At 35.8% G+C, this 15,120-nt stretch overlaps 1 protein-coding gene across 2 annotated transcripts in view; it reads left to right on the forward strand.

Moving 5' to 3' along the window:
• The window catches only part of LOC106871746 (uncharacterized), a 50,695-nt gene extending 35,774 nt beyond the window's left edge, over nucleotides 1-14,921 (forward strand). For both annotated transcript variants that reach the window (XM_014918372.2, XM_014918371.2), the window contains 7 exons: nucleotides 2,505-2,579; nucleotides 4,534-4,704; nucleotides 6,284-6,349; nucleotides 6,968-7,033; nucleotides 7,935-8,000; nucleotides 10,893-10,940; nucleotides 14,113-14,921. In XM_014918372.2, coding sequence (XP_014773858.1) covers nucleotides 2,505-2,579; nucleotides 4,534-4,704; nucleotides 6,284-6,349; nucleotides 6,968-7,033; nucleotides 7,935-8,000; nucleotides 10,893-10,940; nucleotides 14,113-14,544 — 924 coding nt within the window. In that variant the 3' untranslated portion in view covers nucleotides 14,545-14,921. The remainder of the gene's footprint in view (nucleotides 1-2,504; nucleotides 2,580-4,533; nucleotides 4,705-6,283; nucleotides 6,350-6,967; nucleotides 7,034-7,934; nucleotides 8,001-10,892; nucleotides 10,941-14,112) is intronic.
• The last annotated feature ends 199 nt before the right edge of the window (nucleotides 14,922-15,120 follow it).

Consider the following 15,120-nt stretch of genomic DNA (forward strand, 5'->3'; position numbering starts at 1 on the left):
TCTAGTGTTATATTGCTACTTTTAACTAATTTTCCTCTTTTCAGAGTTGCTTTGGCACATTTTTCTAATCCGAATTTCATATCTATTTCCTTGGTAAAGCTGTGTACTGTCTGTAGTAGTGTTTCTAGCTCTTTGTCGTTTTTTACATATAATTTTAGGTCATCCATATATAGAAGGTGGCTGACTGTTTTTCCGTTAGGCTGACTGTTTTTCTGTGGCTGACTGTTTTTCCGTTGGCTGACTGTTTTTCCGTTAGGCTGACTGTTTTTTATTATTATTATTATTATTATTATTATTATTATTATTATTATTATTGAGTGAGAGAGCAGTGCCCGCTATCAAAGTGATACTGGGTAAAATATACGAAGCCCAGTGTACCCATCATGACTATCCATACGATAAGGGTACACCAGGCACATGCATCACAACTCTATGTACACAACATGATGACCTCATATCAAGATAAACAGGGACCTTTTGCATGGGATGGGCTACTCAACCTGAAGAAAATTCTAACTGGGCCCCACCTGCAAGGTCACATGCTGTTCTTTTTTGCAGTCTGCTTGATCTATTTTGCTTGTTTTGTGGCAGTGGTTTCAGGTTCTTTAACTATTTCAGGGTTAATGCCAAGTTCCTTTGTGAATTTGCAAGTTTCCTTGACAATAGAATGTGATTTTTTGCGCCTTTTGTGTTTGCACACAAGTCACAGCATCTCGTCCTCTGTACTAGATAAGTACCTGCTCATTGCTATTGTGGAGGTCTTATAGCACAGTTCTACCTGCATTATTCCTCTTCCCCCATTATTTCTAGGTAGGTACAGATAATCAGCATCTGCTTTTGTGTGGTGCATGTTCTTAGAAGTTAGTAGTTTTCTTGTCTTCCTGTCCGGGCGTTGGAGTTCTGTAAAATTCCAGTTAATGATGTTAAAACTGTATTGGACTACTGGAAGTGCCAGGGTGTTAATGGCTTCAATACAATTTTTAGAGTTGAATTCAGATTTTAGTGTGAGTCTTATTCTCCTGTAATATTCTTTTCTTATCTTTTCCTTCATAGTAGATGTTGTATACCGTCTCTTTCATTTTTCCCCAAGTATTTGTAATTTTCTTGTGGGTCAAGTTCCTTGATGGTAGTGTCAGTATCTAATTTAATGGAAACTGTTTGCCTGAGCTTGCCTCTTACAAAAGTTGCTTTAGCACACTTATCAAGGCCAAAGTCCATCCCGATGTCATGGCTGAATTCTTTAGCAGTCCTACTAGCTCTTCGTCATTATTATGATTATTATCATCATCCTCATCATCATCATCATCATCATCATCATCATCATCATCATCATCGTCATCATCATCATCATCATCGTCATCATCGTTATAAAGGTAGAATTGTTAGTGCACTGGAGAAAATACTTACCAGTATGTCATCTATTTTTACATTCTGAGCTCAAATTCTGCCATGGTCAGCCTTTGCCTTCAGTCCTTTTGGAACCATTCAAGCACTGGGGTCAATATAATCAACAAGTCCCCTCCCCGAAAATTTCAGGCCTTGAGCATATAGTAGAAAGGATTATTATTCTTGTAGAGTCATTACCATGGCAGACAAAATCCTTAGCTGCAGTTTTTCCATCTTTATGTTCCAAGTTCAAATTCTGCCATGGTCAACTTTGACTTTCATTCTTTAGGATTGATAAAATAAGTATCAGTCAAATACTCTTCAAGGTAATCAGCTAGCCCCTTCCCACCAAATTTCTTGCCTTTTGCCTGTAGTAGAAAGTATTATTATTATTATAATGGCAAGCGGGCAGAATTGTTACCACACTGGACATGCTCAAGTGGCTATGGTCAAGGAACTGACAAGCAAATCTATGGTAATGAGCAGAAAATTTGCTTTAACGATATTTCTACTTCAGCAACTCAGTGCTGAATATGTCTGAAATGTAATGGAAAATAAGTCAGTTTCAAAACATTGATGTTCAAGTTACAAGAGCAAAGGGAATAGTAGTCATTTCCTTTGATTTCTAGATAGAAGCAAATAGGAAATAACACTTACTGACCAAAGACATAAAAAAGAAATTAAAATTTTGTTACACAGTATAATGCTTGTTTCTCTAATACTGCATTATTATCTTACCAGGTGAGGTTCTGAAGATTCTACCGGTTTTTACAATTTCTAATATCACACAAACACCACAAGAAGGTCTATGCTAAGTGGTCAAGCTGTCATTGTTTAACCTCAGATCAGTTCTGATTCTTCAACAGATCTAGATTCAAAAGTATTCTGACAATGATCATTCTAATGTTTTATTTTTCACACATAGTCTATCTTGAGTTATATTATCTAATGTATCTTACCTTTTTTTTTTAAAGACAGTAGTATGTGTTTCATGGAGATTTGTCTGTTATTTTTAGCAAATCAAGACATTTCATCTGATTGTTGTTGCGTTGCTGTTCTAAGTTTGCTGAAATGTAACAACCACCTAAATCTGTACATTTTTCCAACTCTCTCTTCAGGGAATGCTGTGGTCATTTGCTTTACTTTCAGTCATCAGTCCACCAAAGACAGCTCCACATGACAATACCACTGCTGTAAGTACTTTATCCTCTTGACTTTCTCAAGTTACCCACCTATCATATGATGTCCCACAGCTTACCTAAAAAATAAAAATATAAAAAAGATCTCTCTTCCCCATTTCTCTCTCTCTCTATCTATCTATCTCTCTATCCATCTATCTATCTATCTATCTATCTATCTATCTATCTATCTATCTATCTATCTATCTATCTATATAAATTAAAAACGTAAAATTAAAACAGAACACAAAGCATTCCGCGGTACATGAATTTCAAGCTTTGTACACAAACAGTCGTTGCCTCATTATATGGGTATATAATTGATAGACAGGATGGTATAAAGCTATCTTCAGCCGCAAATATATTCTTTCCGAAGCATTATATCACAAAGAAGAAGTCACCAAGAAAAAAGAAAAAGAGAGATAAACATGAGAGAGAAAAGGGGGAGTCCACTTGGTATTATCCATTGTAATATCCATTGTAATATGTTTATCCTTTAAGTTGATACATTTACATAAAAGTTCATCGGTATTCCAAAATCTGTCCATATTGTGCCACAATTCAGGGTAGAGTGAATGCAAAATAGACATAACTAGCTTATATGAGCTAGAAGGAGAGGGTCTATATATATACATATATATATATATAAGGATATTATTGTTTATAATAATATCAGTGGCTTAGCATGCGTAAAAAACCATAAAGGTAAAATCATCAATTAATAATTAAGGGTACTACTAGGCAGTACCAGCATGCTAAAATAGCAGTCAAAATGACCAAACCACAAGTTCTCACTTAAACACAAAAATGAAGGCAGGCAAATGAACATTGATATTATTATAAACAGTGAATTCTTACATCTTTATATAATTTTTTATTCACTTCGATCACCTTTTTAAATTTGCTGTGGCATTAAAAACAGTCATCGCACACATTGGTTGAGATGAACAAGCTCTTCAACCCTGGATCAGTAAGACTCACTGAAGATGAACTAAGAGTACTTCTCAAAGTTTGAAATCACAGTGATATGGGTATGTCTGACTTTTACAGTTTTCGATTATTTTCAGCATTCGAATGTGGCCTTAAGGTTTTTGTTCATTTGCCCCTCCTTCACCTTTATGTTTCAGTGAGAACTTGTGGTTTGGTCATTTTGACTGCTATAATAGCATGCTGGCACTGCTTGTTATACACACACACACACACACACGCATTTATGAATTTGTTTTGCAAGCTTCCTGATCTGAAATCATGTGTTGAAACAGATATTGTTAAGTTTCAGGATGGTCATTCATTTCTTTCCCTTGCCAAATAAACACATGCACTATATATTTGTTCTTCACTCATTTATCATTGTTCTTATTTAACTTATGTCCATTGTCTGGAAATCTTTCGACACACATTTGTGACCTCTTCAGTGTCTATTCCATCCATTTTCCTCCATTGATCAGCTGACCGAGTTCCCGTAGTATATATATATATATATATATATATCCTTTTTTTCCTTCCACTCTTCCTGAAAGGGTCATGAGGGTAGCATTCTCAGATACCTCTTTCCCATAGATCCCTATTAGAAGCAACTGTCATTAGATTTTCTGGCTGGAATCCTAACATCATGTATTCAATTTGATGAAGGAGCCACAAAGCCACAAGGTTATTGTTAGAGCTGCTAGTACAAGTAGCAAAATCCTCCTGATATCACACCTTACTGTTTAAAAAAAAACTAGCAAATGCAACTCAGATAACAGCTGTACAGAATACTTCTGTTTATAGATTTGTAGAAACCAGGCTGACAAAGAGCTAAGCAATGTGAATAAAAGATGAGATGATCACACTTGAGATGCCTTTTTTATCATAGATCCACATGATCAGGGCTGATCTACTTGGAACAAATCAAAAACAAGCAATCAGTATAAAATACATTATTTTTTACTTTTAATTCAGTGTTTTTTCCTTTATTTGTATTTTGAAGGTTTCAGTTAATGACAACACTCTAGCGTGCTTGCCATTTCAAGACAATGCTTACACACCAATGTACAGCTGTGACATGGCCAAAGAAATGGGAATCATGGGAACCATCAGTCTCCTGCTCACTCTACTTAACATCGTCTGCATATTCCTAGTTGGTGTTGTCATGTTGAAGGTAAATGATCTGCTATACTCATTTGGTTTCACATTCTTCTTCCCCCTATGTTATTTGTTTTTCATCTTTTGGCTTTGACTATCTGTTTTGTTCATGTGTGTGAGAATGTGTGAGTGTGTGTTTATCATTTTTTTTTTCTTTCTGTTTACTGCTGTTATTAGAATAACTACAAAGAATAAGTCTTGGGGTCGATTTGCTCGACTAAAGGTGGTGCTCCAGCATGGATGCAATCAAATGACTGAAACAAGTAAAAGAATAAAAGAATATATACATACATACATATATATATATATATATATATATATATATATAATAATAATAATAATAATAATAATAATAATAATAATAATAATAATACAAATGATATATGAGCATATGCATGTATACATACATATATGTACATACTCACATCTACATGTATATATAGATGCATATCCAGGTACAGGACGTCAAAAAAGGAATGGGAACAATAACAAAGCACAAAAAACAGACTTTTTTTATGGACAACAGAGTGAACACATAGGAAAACAGATGACCCACTTATGGAACTTTTCCTTCATCAGCTGCCTCTATTCTAAACTAGGCGTTTCGAAGATAATAAAAAAAACATATAACAGAAAGAAGCACACTCTATATATGTATGTATATATATATATATATAATTCTATTATATTATGTTTACAGTAGTTTTATGAACAAAGTAAACAGTATTCAATACATATCAATCATAGACTAGATATTTATTTCAATATACTTGTTAACATACCTTCTATAGCTTTTCTCTAAGTTTCATGTCAAGAAGAAGTAAGCAATCCTCAGGTATTCTCTACAAAAAGTAACTCAATTACTGGTGTTAAATCTCTGGCAGTTACTGAGAGGTTCTTCTTTCCCTACAAGTTTTTGTTTCTTTTGGTGGGGGGAAGTGTTTTTCATTTTTTAACCCTTAGAATATGTTGTAGAGCTGTCTTTTGCCACTTTTGTATCTGTCTTGTGATGACAGACGTCACCCTGACAAGTATTGTTATATTCCAAAGTCATCAATAGAATGGTTCTATCTGGCACTGTACGATCCCCAGTCGTACAGAATTACTATCCTCAAAAGATTGGTTCGATATAACATCCACTCAGTATCACAGTATAATTACTATATCAGCACAGACACAACTATCAACACAATCTACACGTACTCTCAACATTCCTGGCCTTTTCAACCTTCTTTTCTGTTGACCAGCTAATGGTCTATTTATAATGGCTGGCTACTACCACTTTTTACCAGGAGGGGTGTATAGTTTCATTATACAACAGAATCCATGAGAACACTTTAGGAGGAGGAGTTTCTGTCATCTATATCCTTGGAAGATGCAAGTGGACGTCCACATGGTTTTGTCTTTATGTCAAGAAGATAACGATGTTGTTGCAAATTAGCTAGCTATAAACACAAAATCATATGGCCATCCGCTTTTATTTCTTCTTGGAGCTTAGTCAGTGGAGATTATCCCTGCTAAAGTATGCTTATTGTTTCAAACTTATTTTAAACTTATTTTATCTATTTATTTAATTTTTTCCCTTCTCTTTGAAGATTAAGGAAGTTGTGCCACTAGCTTCAACAGATGAAACAGCAGAATTTTGGGAGCATGATATACAAGTAAGTTCTTTTTTACCTGATTACTTCAGAACATTTCACTGATGTGTGGTGGGGATGATGAGGGGAACATATATCTATATTAGTAAATACACATATACAAAATATTTGGTGGACTTAATCTGCTACCTATTTTGATAACACAAGTTAATGTTTGTCTGCTTTTGGCAGAGACCATTCTGTTGAAAGCATTTGATCCAGGAATGCAGTCAGGAAAAATTTGATGATCCTGAAATAGACTTAGGTTCAATCACTAGTCAGTTGATCCAGCAGGCCAGATTTCACATCAGTGAGTAGGGCCAGTGCTCTGTAAAGCCATCAAGGAGGAGGCCCCAAAAATGGTGCACATTCTCTCCTAATGACTCCTGAAAGCTAACGGCATGCTGCATGTTGAGTTTTCGATTGACTGCAGTTACATAAGCAGGCTGTCTCCAAGTCTCTACCTGGATGTTGTTCCTATTGTCAACCACATTCCTGAGGGAAGAAGGTGCACAACAGAATAGTTATGGTGGTGGTGGTGGGAGTGGCGGTGACAACTGTGATAGCAGCAGCAGCTGTTTCTGGGATCAGAATATGTTTTGTTTCCTTATTATTAAACAAGTGTCTTTTTCTTTATTACAGGTGGCCAGGGATTCCTATAAGACTGTGAAGGGCCCTGAATCTTTGTCTTTTATTACAGAATATCAGGTGAGGAGTGCTGCATGTATACAGTTCTGTGTCATATTCCAATTTGTACTGAGTATTTTTTAATGTTACATTGCTTGTATATGTGCAGGCATGGCGGTGTTAAATCTGGAGTATTATCTCCTAATGTAACATCCATGTCAGTATGAATGTCTTTTGGGGCTAAACCATTTTTCTAGAGGTACTTGATAACACCATGAGACCAAATTTCATCCATCTTGTGGAGAAGTCACTGCTAGTTATTTTTAAAGTCTACTTTGAACATCAGATGTCAGTATGTAAGATTTTACAACTCTAGCATCACTCTTTCATAGTCAGCCTGTGAACTTACCAGCCCACCCTCAATGCCATGCTATCAAAAAATGGATCAAGTTTTCTATTTGTTCTTTTACATTTCACTGTTTTCAGTCATTACACTGTGGCTATGTGGGGGAAGCACATTTAAGGGGTTTAGCTGATCATATCGACCCCAATACATAATGTATAAGAATGTTTCCTTCATGTTCAATACTATATCAAACTACATATTCTTTGCACACACACACACCTTTCCTCATTTTTTCCCTGTTTTTTTCAGAATTTTAATTAATAGCTGAGACATTTGGGGCATTACTTCTATGCTTAACAGCTCAACTTTTTTGGATGCCATTTCTGTCCAAAATAAACCTTGCTGTCTCTTATAAAACCATTCTCCTATTTATAGTCACCAAATGGGACTGTTTGTCGATGGAATCTACTATATAAATAATAACTACTCTTTTCCCAAACACTAATTATTTACTTTATAACTATAACAATATTGTTTACATTTTATTGACAGATTGCTTACAGACTGTTTAGCCAGAAATACTTGTCTTGTTAGCAATTTCTGTTTGTGTTCAGACCCGTTTTTCTCTATTTGCAGAAACTTTTAGAGAAAGAAAGAAACATGGATCTTAATAACTTGAGGCACATGAATCAACTGTCAAGGGTAATTAGTCATGCTTATACTTTTCTTTCTTTTTCTTTCATTATTTCTTCATCTGTTTCACACACATTAACATTACCAAACTTACTTCTGAAAGACTGAACTTCCTCTTCATGGCCAAAAAATATTTCAGCCCTGATCTGTTACCGCCTCAAAACATCAATTCCACCTTCATTACATACAGAAAGAAAAAGAAATCTCTGGGGTGTTAGTCTTTGTTTCATTTTTATAAACAGCTGACAAACTTTCACTACCCATGGTGATTTCGTATTCATAACACTATTATTAAGAGCTTTATTAAACTTACACTGATTTGCCTTGAAGATAAATTCTCAGTTGCTGGTTTGATTAAAAAATTGCTGATGCATTAGAAGTACTTGTTTTTGATGTTATGAAACTTATTGGCTTATTATAATAATAAACCTATAGATAATAAACATATAAATTTCAGGAATAAACATATAGATTTCAGTAATCATCATTACTGACATTGTTACATCATTCAAGACTGAGTTTTTGGATCTACTTCTGGCATTAGCATTTATTAATTGTCCTTCCAATCAAAGCATTACTGTCGTTGTGATGAAATATGCCCAGTAGCAAGATAAAATCATGGCAATTGAATTTATGTAGAAATACAGATTTCCAAAGTGGCTGAAGAGATCTCCAAACCTCACAATACCATCCAACATGGTGTGTGTCCATTTCAGATGTTTGCTCTGCATCATGTCTTCTAGCCCAATATAACAAAATATTGTCACCAATACTTTTTCATTCATTGGCTTGCTGCCACTCTTAGAGACAAATGAAAGTAAATATGTTTTAAACACTGAAATATTCTATCATTCTTTGCAATTTTGACTATCAAATATATTTGGTGTTTCATATTACACACATGCACACAAATACACATTTTTTATATATTTTTCAGATATCAATTTTAATTTTATTTTATGGATCTCCATTATTGTATCATATTTTTTTGTACAATTTGCTTTTACAATTTCATCATCATCATCATCATCATCATCATCATCATCATCATCATCATCATCGTCGTCGTCATCATCCATCATCATCATCATCATCATCATCATCATCATCATCATCATCCGTTTTCCATGCTGGTATGGGTTGGACGGTTTGACTGAGAACTGGCAAGCCAGTAGGCTGCACCAGACTCCAATCTGATCTGAAAATGTTTCTACAGCTGGATGCCCTTCCTAGAGCCAACCACTCCGAGAGTTTAGTGGGTACTTTTTATGTGCCACCAGCACAGGAGCCAGTCAGGTGACACTGGCATTGACAACGTTTGGATGATACCTTTTGCATGCCACTAGCACAGGAGCGAGTCGGGGGCACTGACATTGACCACATTTAGATGGTGCTTTTTACATGCCACCAGACGCAGAGCCAGTCAGGTGGCACTGGCATCACCTCACACTTGAATGGTGCTTATTACATGCCACCAGCACTGTCATTGGCCACAACTATGATTTCCATTTTGATTTTATTTGACTCAATAGGTCTTCTCAAGTGCAGCGTATCGCTCGATGATTCAAGGGTACTTTTAAATGGGCTGGTTATGCGATACTGGTATTGGCCATGGCTATGATCTCACTTTACTTGCCAGGTTTTCTCAATCACAGCATATCTCCAAAGGTCTCTCTTTCTTGTCGTTGCTTCTGTGAGGCCCAATGTTCGAAGGTCGTGCTTTACCACCTCATCCCATGTCTTACTGGGTCTCCCTCTTCCTCAGGTTTCTTCTACTGTTAGGGTGTGACACTTCTTCACTTAGCTGTCCTCATCCATACATAACACATGGCCATACCAGCGCAGTCGTCTCTCTTGCACACCACATCTGATGCTTCTTAAATCCAACATTTCTCTCAGGATGCTTACATTCTGTCATGTATGCACACTCACATTACACATCCAGCAGATCATACTAGCTTCATTTCTTTCAAGCATATATATTTGTCCTCAACAGTCATGGCCCATTTTTCTCTGCCATGTAGCATGGCTGTTCACACAAATGCATCATACAGTCCACTTTTCACTCTGAGTAAGAGGTTCTTTGTTACCAGCAGAGGTAGGAGCTTTCTGAACATTGCTTGGGCTATTCTTATTCTAATGGCAACACTCTCAGAGCATCCACCCCAACTACAGATTTGGTCACCTAGGTAGCAGAAGCTATCAACTACTTCTAGTTTCTTCCCCTGGCATGTGGTGGAATCTGTTTTCTGTACATCTTCAGTGTTTATCACCCCTATGCATCTGCCACACACAAAACCTATCTTCCTGGTTATCCTTCCTTTGATATTGTACCTCTTATGCGTCCATAGTTTACACTGGGTACATCTTATGGAGTTTCTACCAACGTCTTTTCTACAGATCAAGCTGGGCCATCTACCTGAAGGGGTTTTTGATTTGTCCACCTTCCTATTTACTAGGACTTTGGTCTATCATACCCTGTCAGCCAATAATATCTTACTCTTATATTCCATAATGCAATTAGTGCTTGGTATATTATTTGGATACATTTTTATACATTTTAATGGATATGTTTTATGTTCTATTTTTCGCAATCATTCAAAGTTCAGCAAAAAGAAAGTCCTCGGTAATGATTTGTGAAGATTCAACTTCTAATAAATTATCTCACTCATAATATCAAGTACTCTTTTTTCCATCTTGTTTACACAAACACACACACACACACACACACACACACACACATGCACACATGTACATCTGCATATATGTGTGTGTGTGTATGAATGTTTGCATGCTGCATATCTTCACATCATTTGAGCCAAGTACTGATGTTGTATTTACATCCATTGTAAACAGTATATGTATATCTAAACAATATATATATAAATTTCTCTGTTTCAGATTTATGCTGATGACTTTTATCATCCAGAATTCAGCCCCAGCCCCAAGGTAAACATTTTATCTATTGCTTAAAGAGCACCCACATGCACGTGCACATACATACACATACACACACACATACATTCACACACACACACACACACACACACACACATGCACATTCACAGATTGACTGATGGAAAGTCAAACAGACAATCAAGTTTATCTAGAGGGCATTCAAGAAAGAACAAAAAACGAAGGGATACAATTCAATCCTATATCTTATTTTATGAATTTCATCACCATTGTCACCAACACTATCAACATCATCAGCAGTGAGCCAATAAAGGGAACTGGACAGTCCTAGATGCATTGTGCCTGAAAAACGAGAGAGTGGTAGATATGAGTAATGAGTGATAGGGATGTAACAGATGAATGGTGAGAAGGAAGTAACTGCTGTGCATACACACACACATATGTACATATTTCCATATCAGTTATAAAACATTCCAACCAGCTTTATGCCATAACCAGTGATATGCTACTCAATGATATGAATATGTGTGTGTTTGTGTACATGTGTGTATTGTATTGTACCATTTTATCAGATCATAGTGAATCATGTTGCATTGTTGTATTGCATTACATTGTTGTTCAACAACTGACAGCTGAAATCTCAAATATCATTCCTGTGGGAACAAAATTTTGATTGCAATTTTAATGTGAACATGAATAGTTTCATGTGGGTTGATATTAAAAGGATTGAAAGAATTGTTACAGAATGAAAATTTGGAAGTTTTCATATTGATTTTATTTCTTATGGCTTGAGTGGCGTGGAGTGTGATGACTCCACAAATCTGGCTTCTAAACTGTTTTACTACATGATAACTAAAGTGTCAGACTTGCCATCATGACTCAGTGCATTCTGGGACTCACTTCCTTCCAGTTTAGGTCAACGATTGTTGGCAAACAATGGGTTTTGAAACTGTGTTACAAGCTTCATTTGTTTGGTGCTTACCTCTTTTTGTATAGTATTCAGCTCTAGAATTGAACACCTTTTTCACATTATGTTCACTGACAAAATCTTATGGATATACAGACATAGACATAAACATATATACATGTGAATATGTATACACAGAAAATAAATTTTACAGTAAGTGATTACTTCAAATCTAAATCACTTTATCCACATCTGACATGTTTCTAAATGTGATTATAATCAATATATATTCAACAGAATCAAAATAAATTTAAATTTATGATCAAAATATATTTATCAGCAAAATGTATAGTTATCATCAAATTTGATCTATCAACAGAAAGTATTATCATCAAATTGTACTTGTCATCCAAATATATTTATTACCAAAATGTATTTGTCGTGAAAATAAATTTATCATCAGCATATAGGGTGTTTGGGCTTAATTTTAAAGTTTGCATGAAAGATAGAAACATAATATCCTCTCCAAAAATAAAAATATTTTTAAAAATCAAAAACTATCATCAAAATTACAGCTGGGAGAAAATAGTTTACTCAAAGTAGCCACTCTCAGCTTCTACCATGGCCTGCAGATGGCTCTGGAACTTGGTGCATGGTGTATGCATTCCTCTCTGTATCCCTGGGAAGATCTTTGAATACCTCCTTGATCTTGGCCTTGGTGTTCTAGGCAGAGTAGTTGGTGTCTTTTTCAAACTACACCCCACATATAGTAATCCATGGGATTACAATCGGAGGAATTAGGAGGCCAGAAACAGAGGCTGGTGAAGTTGTAAAAATTCTCCAACAACCACTTCTGACTCTTTCCAGCTGCCACTCATATGGCCTTCCAGCAACAACTCTCTCCAGCCAGGATTTGACCACAGTCTCCAACAACTTCCCATAACCATCTAAATTGAACCTAAGGCCCTGTTTAAAGATATGCATCAGCTTGATGTAACCCTTACTGGAAATACACCCAAAGACCATCACAGTTCGAGGAACCTGGTTTTCATGATGTCCATGTCACATCTTACAACTTTTACAGTGTTCACAGCAGTTATGATGCTGGCATTTTCATACCCAGCGAGAATCATAATGATACAGATAACTCTTTTCTATTATTCAAATGGCTTCCAATCTTCCATATCAGCTAACTTTTTCTCAACTACATCTTTAATCTTTATATTCTCCAACATGATTGACTGTTCAACAATACATCGATCTGTTCCTGAAAAAAAAAAACGACCAAAATTAATCAAATTTAGTCCAAACATCCTGTATTTGGTGAATGACCTTTTCACCCTTTAACAATGCATTTTGCGTGATCAAAATATATTCTAAGTCAATCAGACTTACAGTATAGTATGACAACAAGGTTGTGTGTTTCATCCATTGTTTGGCTACAGTGACTTATGAAAATTTGGGTGGGTAATAATCTCTTACTGTAAAGAAATTATTCAGTAGTAGAGAAGGAGTTATACCCATGTATGAATGTACATACACACACATAATTATGTTGTATGGTATTATAGCATGAATAAATATGGTTATCGTTTAACTGCATGTCAGATCTAATGCAACAAACCTATGCACAAAAACATTCCATTTGTAATCTTCCCCTCCATTTCTTTCGAACATCTTGGATTACACTATTCAATATGTCATTCTCTTTTTTTAAAACTATAGGATGTGATATGAGAGAGGTTTGATTGTTTACTCTCGGAAGTTGAACTTTATGATTTAATTTATGACAGTAGTCATGACTAGTTAGGTATACCCATTGAGAGATCATCTATGTAGTCACTTAACCTACTAGAAATGACAGCCAGATTTCTCAAATCACATTTCATTTGCTTCAAAAATGGATGCATTATGGCTGAATCCTTTGGAATGGCCACAGCTGGAATGCATTTGATTATCACTCTGCTTCATCTCAAGAATGAGTCTAGGCTAAACAGCAAAGCTAACAATAAATTTAACAGAAAATTATCCAAATATATATTTTCTTATCAATCATATTTAAAATAATTTAGAATAAGTTTCTTCCCAATTTAATTCAAAATTTCAGTTCTGATATTTTATCACATTTCAATATATATTTATTTATATATATACACACACACACACACACACACAGATATGCACTGAATGTTAATCCTTCATCAAAAGCATAGAAAGAGTAAGAGAGAGTGGGGGGGGGGGCTTTTTTTTTTTCATTTTTCTGTTTTTTAATTACTTTTTTATTATTTTTCTTCACAGAGTCCAACAGGAAACTTTGACTTCAGTTCGAAGGTATACAAAACACTACCAAGCAATCAATCGTTCCTAGATAAAGTCACCCTTGACAATACTCAGACTTTCCATGGCTCCACAACACATGGACATTATTCAGAATTTCTTGACTATGAGCAGTTTGAGGCATCCCCTGGAGTGAGAGTAGCACGACCATTTTCTTTTGTTACTCCTCCTCCCAAGCACTTTCCCACTGAAATCCAACGCAGCCATAGCACTCGTGAAAGAACAAAAGATAAACATCGGAAATTTCGGCTAAAACCACTTTTCCATAAACCAAAAGGTCGAGTTGTGGTGGGCAAGGAGAAAAAGTTTACTGTCACCTCTGTACCGGAAAGTCCCAAACATCCATCACATAAGGGGGAAGGAAGTTACCAAATGATCAGTGAGGAAGTGTAAATAGCATTGCTGAAGCAAGGGATGGCTATCGTGTGTGAATGCATCAATACTTGTGTGTGAATTTGTGGGAAGAATGTGTAAGGTTAGTCAGTAATATTGATTTCAAATTTAGGCACAAGGCCAGCAAGTTCAGGGAAGGATATAAGCCAATTACATCAGCCCCAGTGTTCAACTGGTACTTACTTTATAGAACCTGAAATGACGAAAGACAAAGTCAGCCTCTGCAAAATTTGAACTCAGAACATAAAGAGAGAGGAAATGCCTCTAAGCATTTCACTCAGTGTGCTAATGATTCTGACTTAATGTTAATTCGTAACATTAACACTGCTCTTATCTGCAAGCCTTGGTAAGGCAGGGAATAAATATTTGTGAAGGTATGTATATGTGTATGGATTATTGAACAGGATGTGTACAGTGAGTGATATACAGTCAGAAGGATGTGTAAATATGGATGTGTGTATGTGTGTGGCATTAATTAGTGTATTTCTAGTAGCTAGTATGTGCAGTGTGCACATGGCTACATATGTGGAAACAGTGTATATTTGTGTACATGTGTGTGTGTGTGTGGGGGGGGGG

This window comes from Octopus bimaculoides, chromosome 8 (assembly GCF_001194135.2).
Source record: "Octopus bimaculoides isolate UCB-OBI-ISO-001 chromosome 8, ASM119413v2, whole genome shotgun sequence".
NCBI classification, from domain to species: Eukaryota; Metazoa; Mollusca; class Cephalopoda; order Octopoda; family Octopodidae; genus Octopus; species Octopus bimaculoides.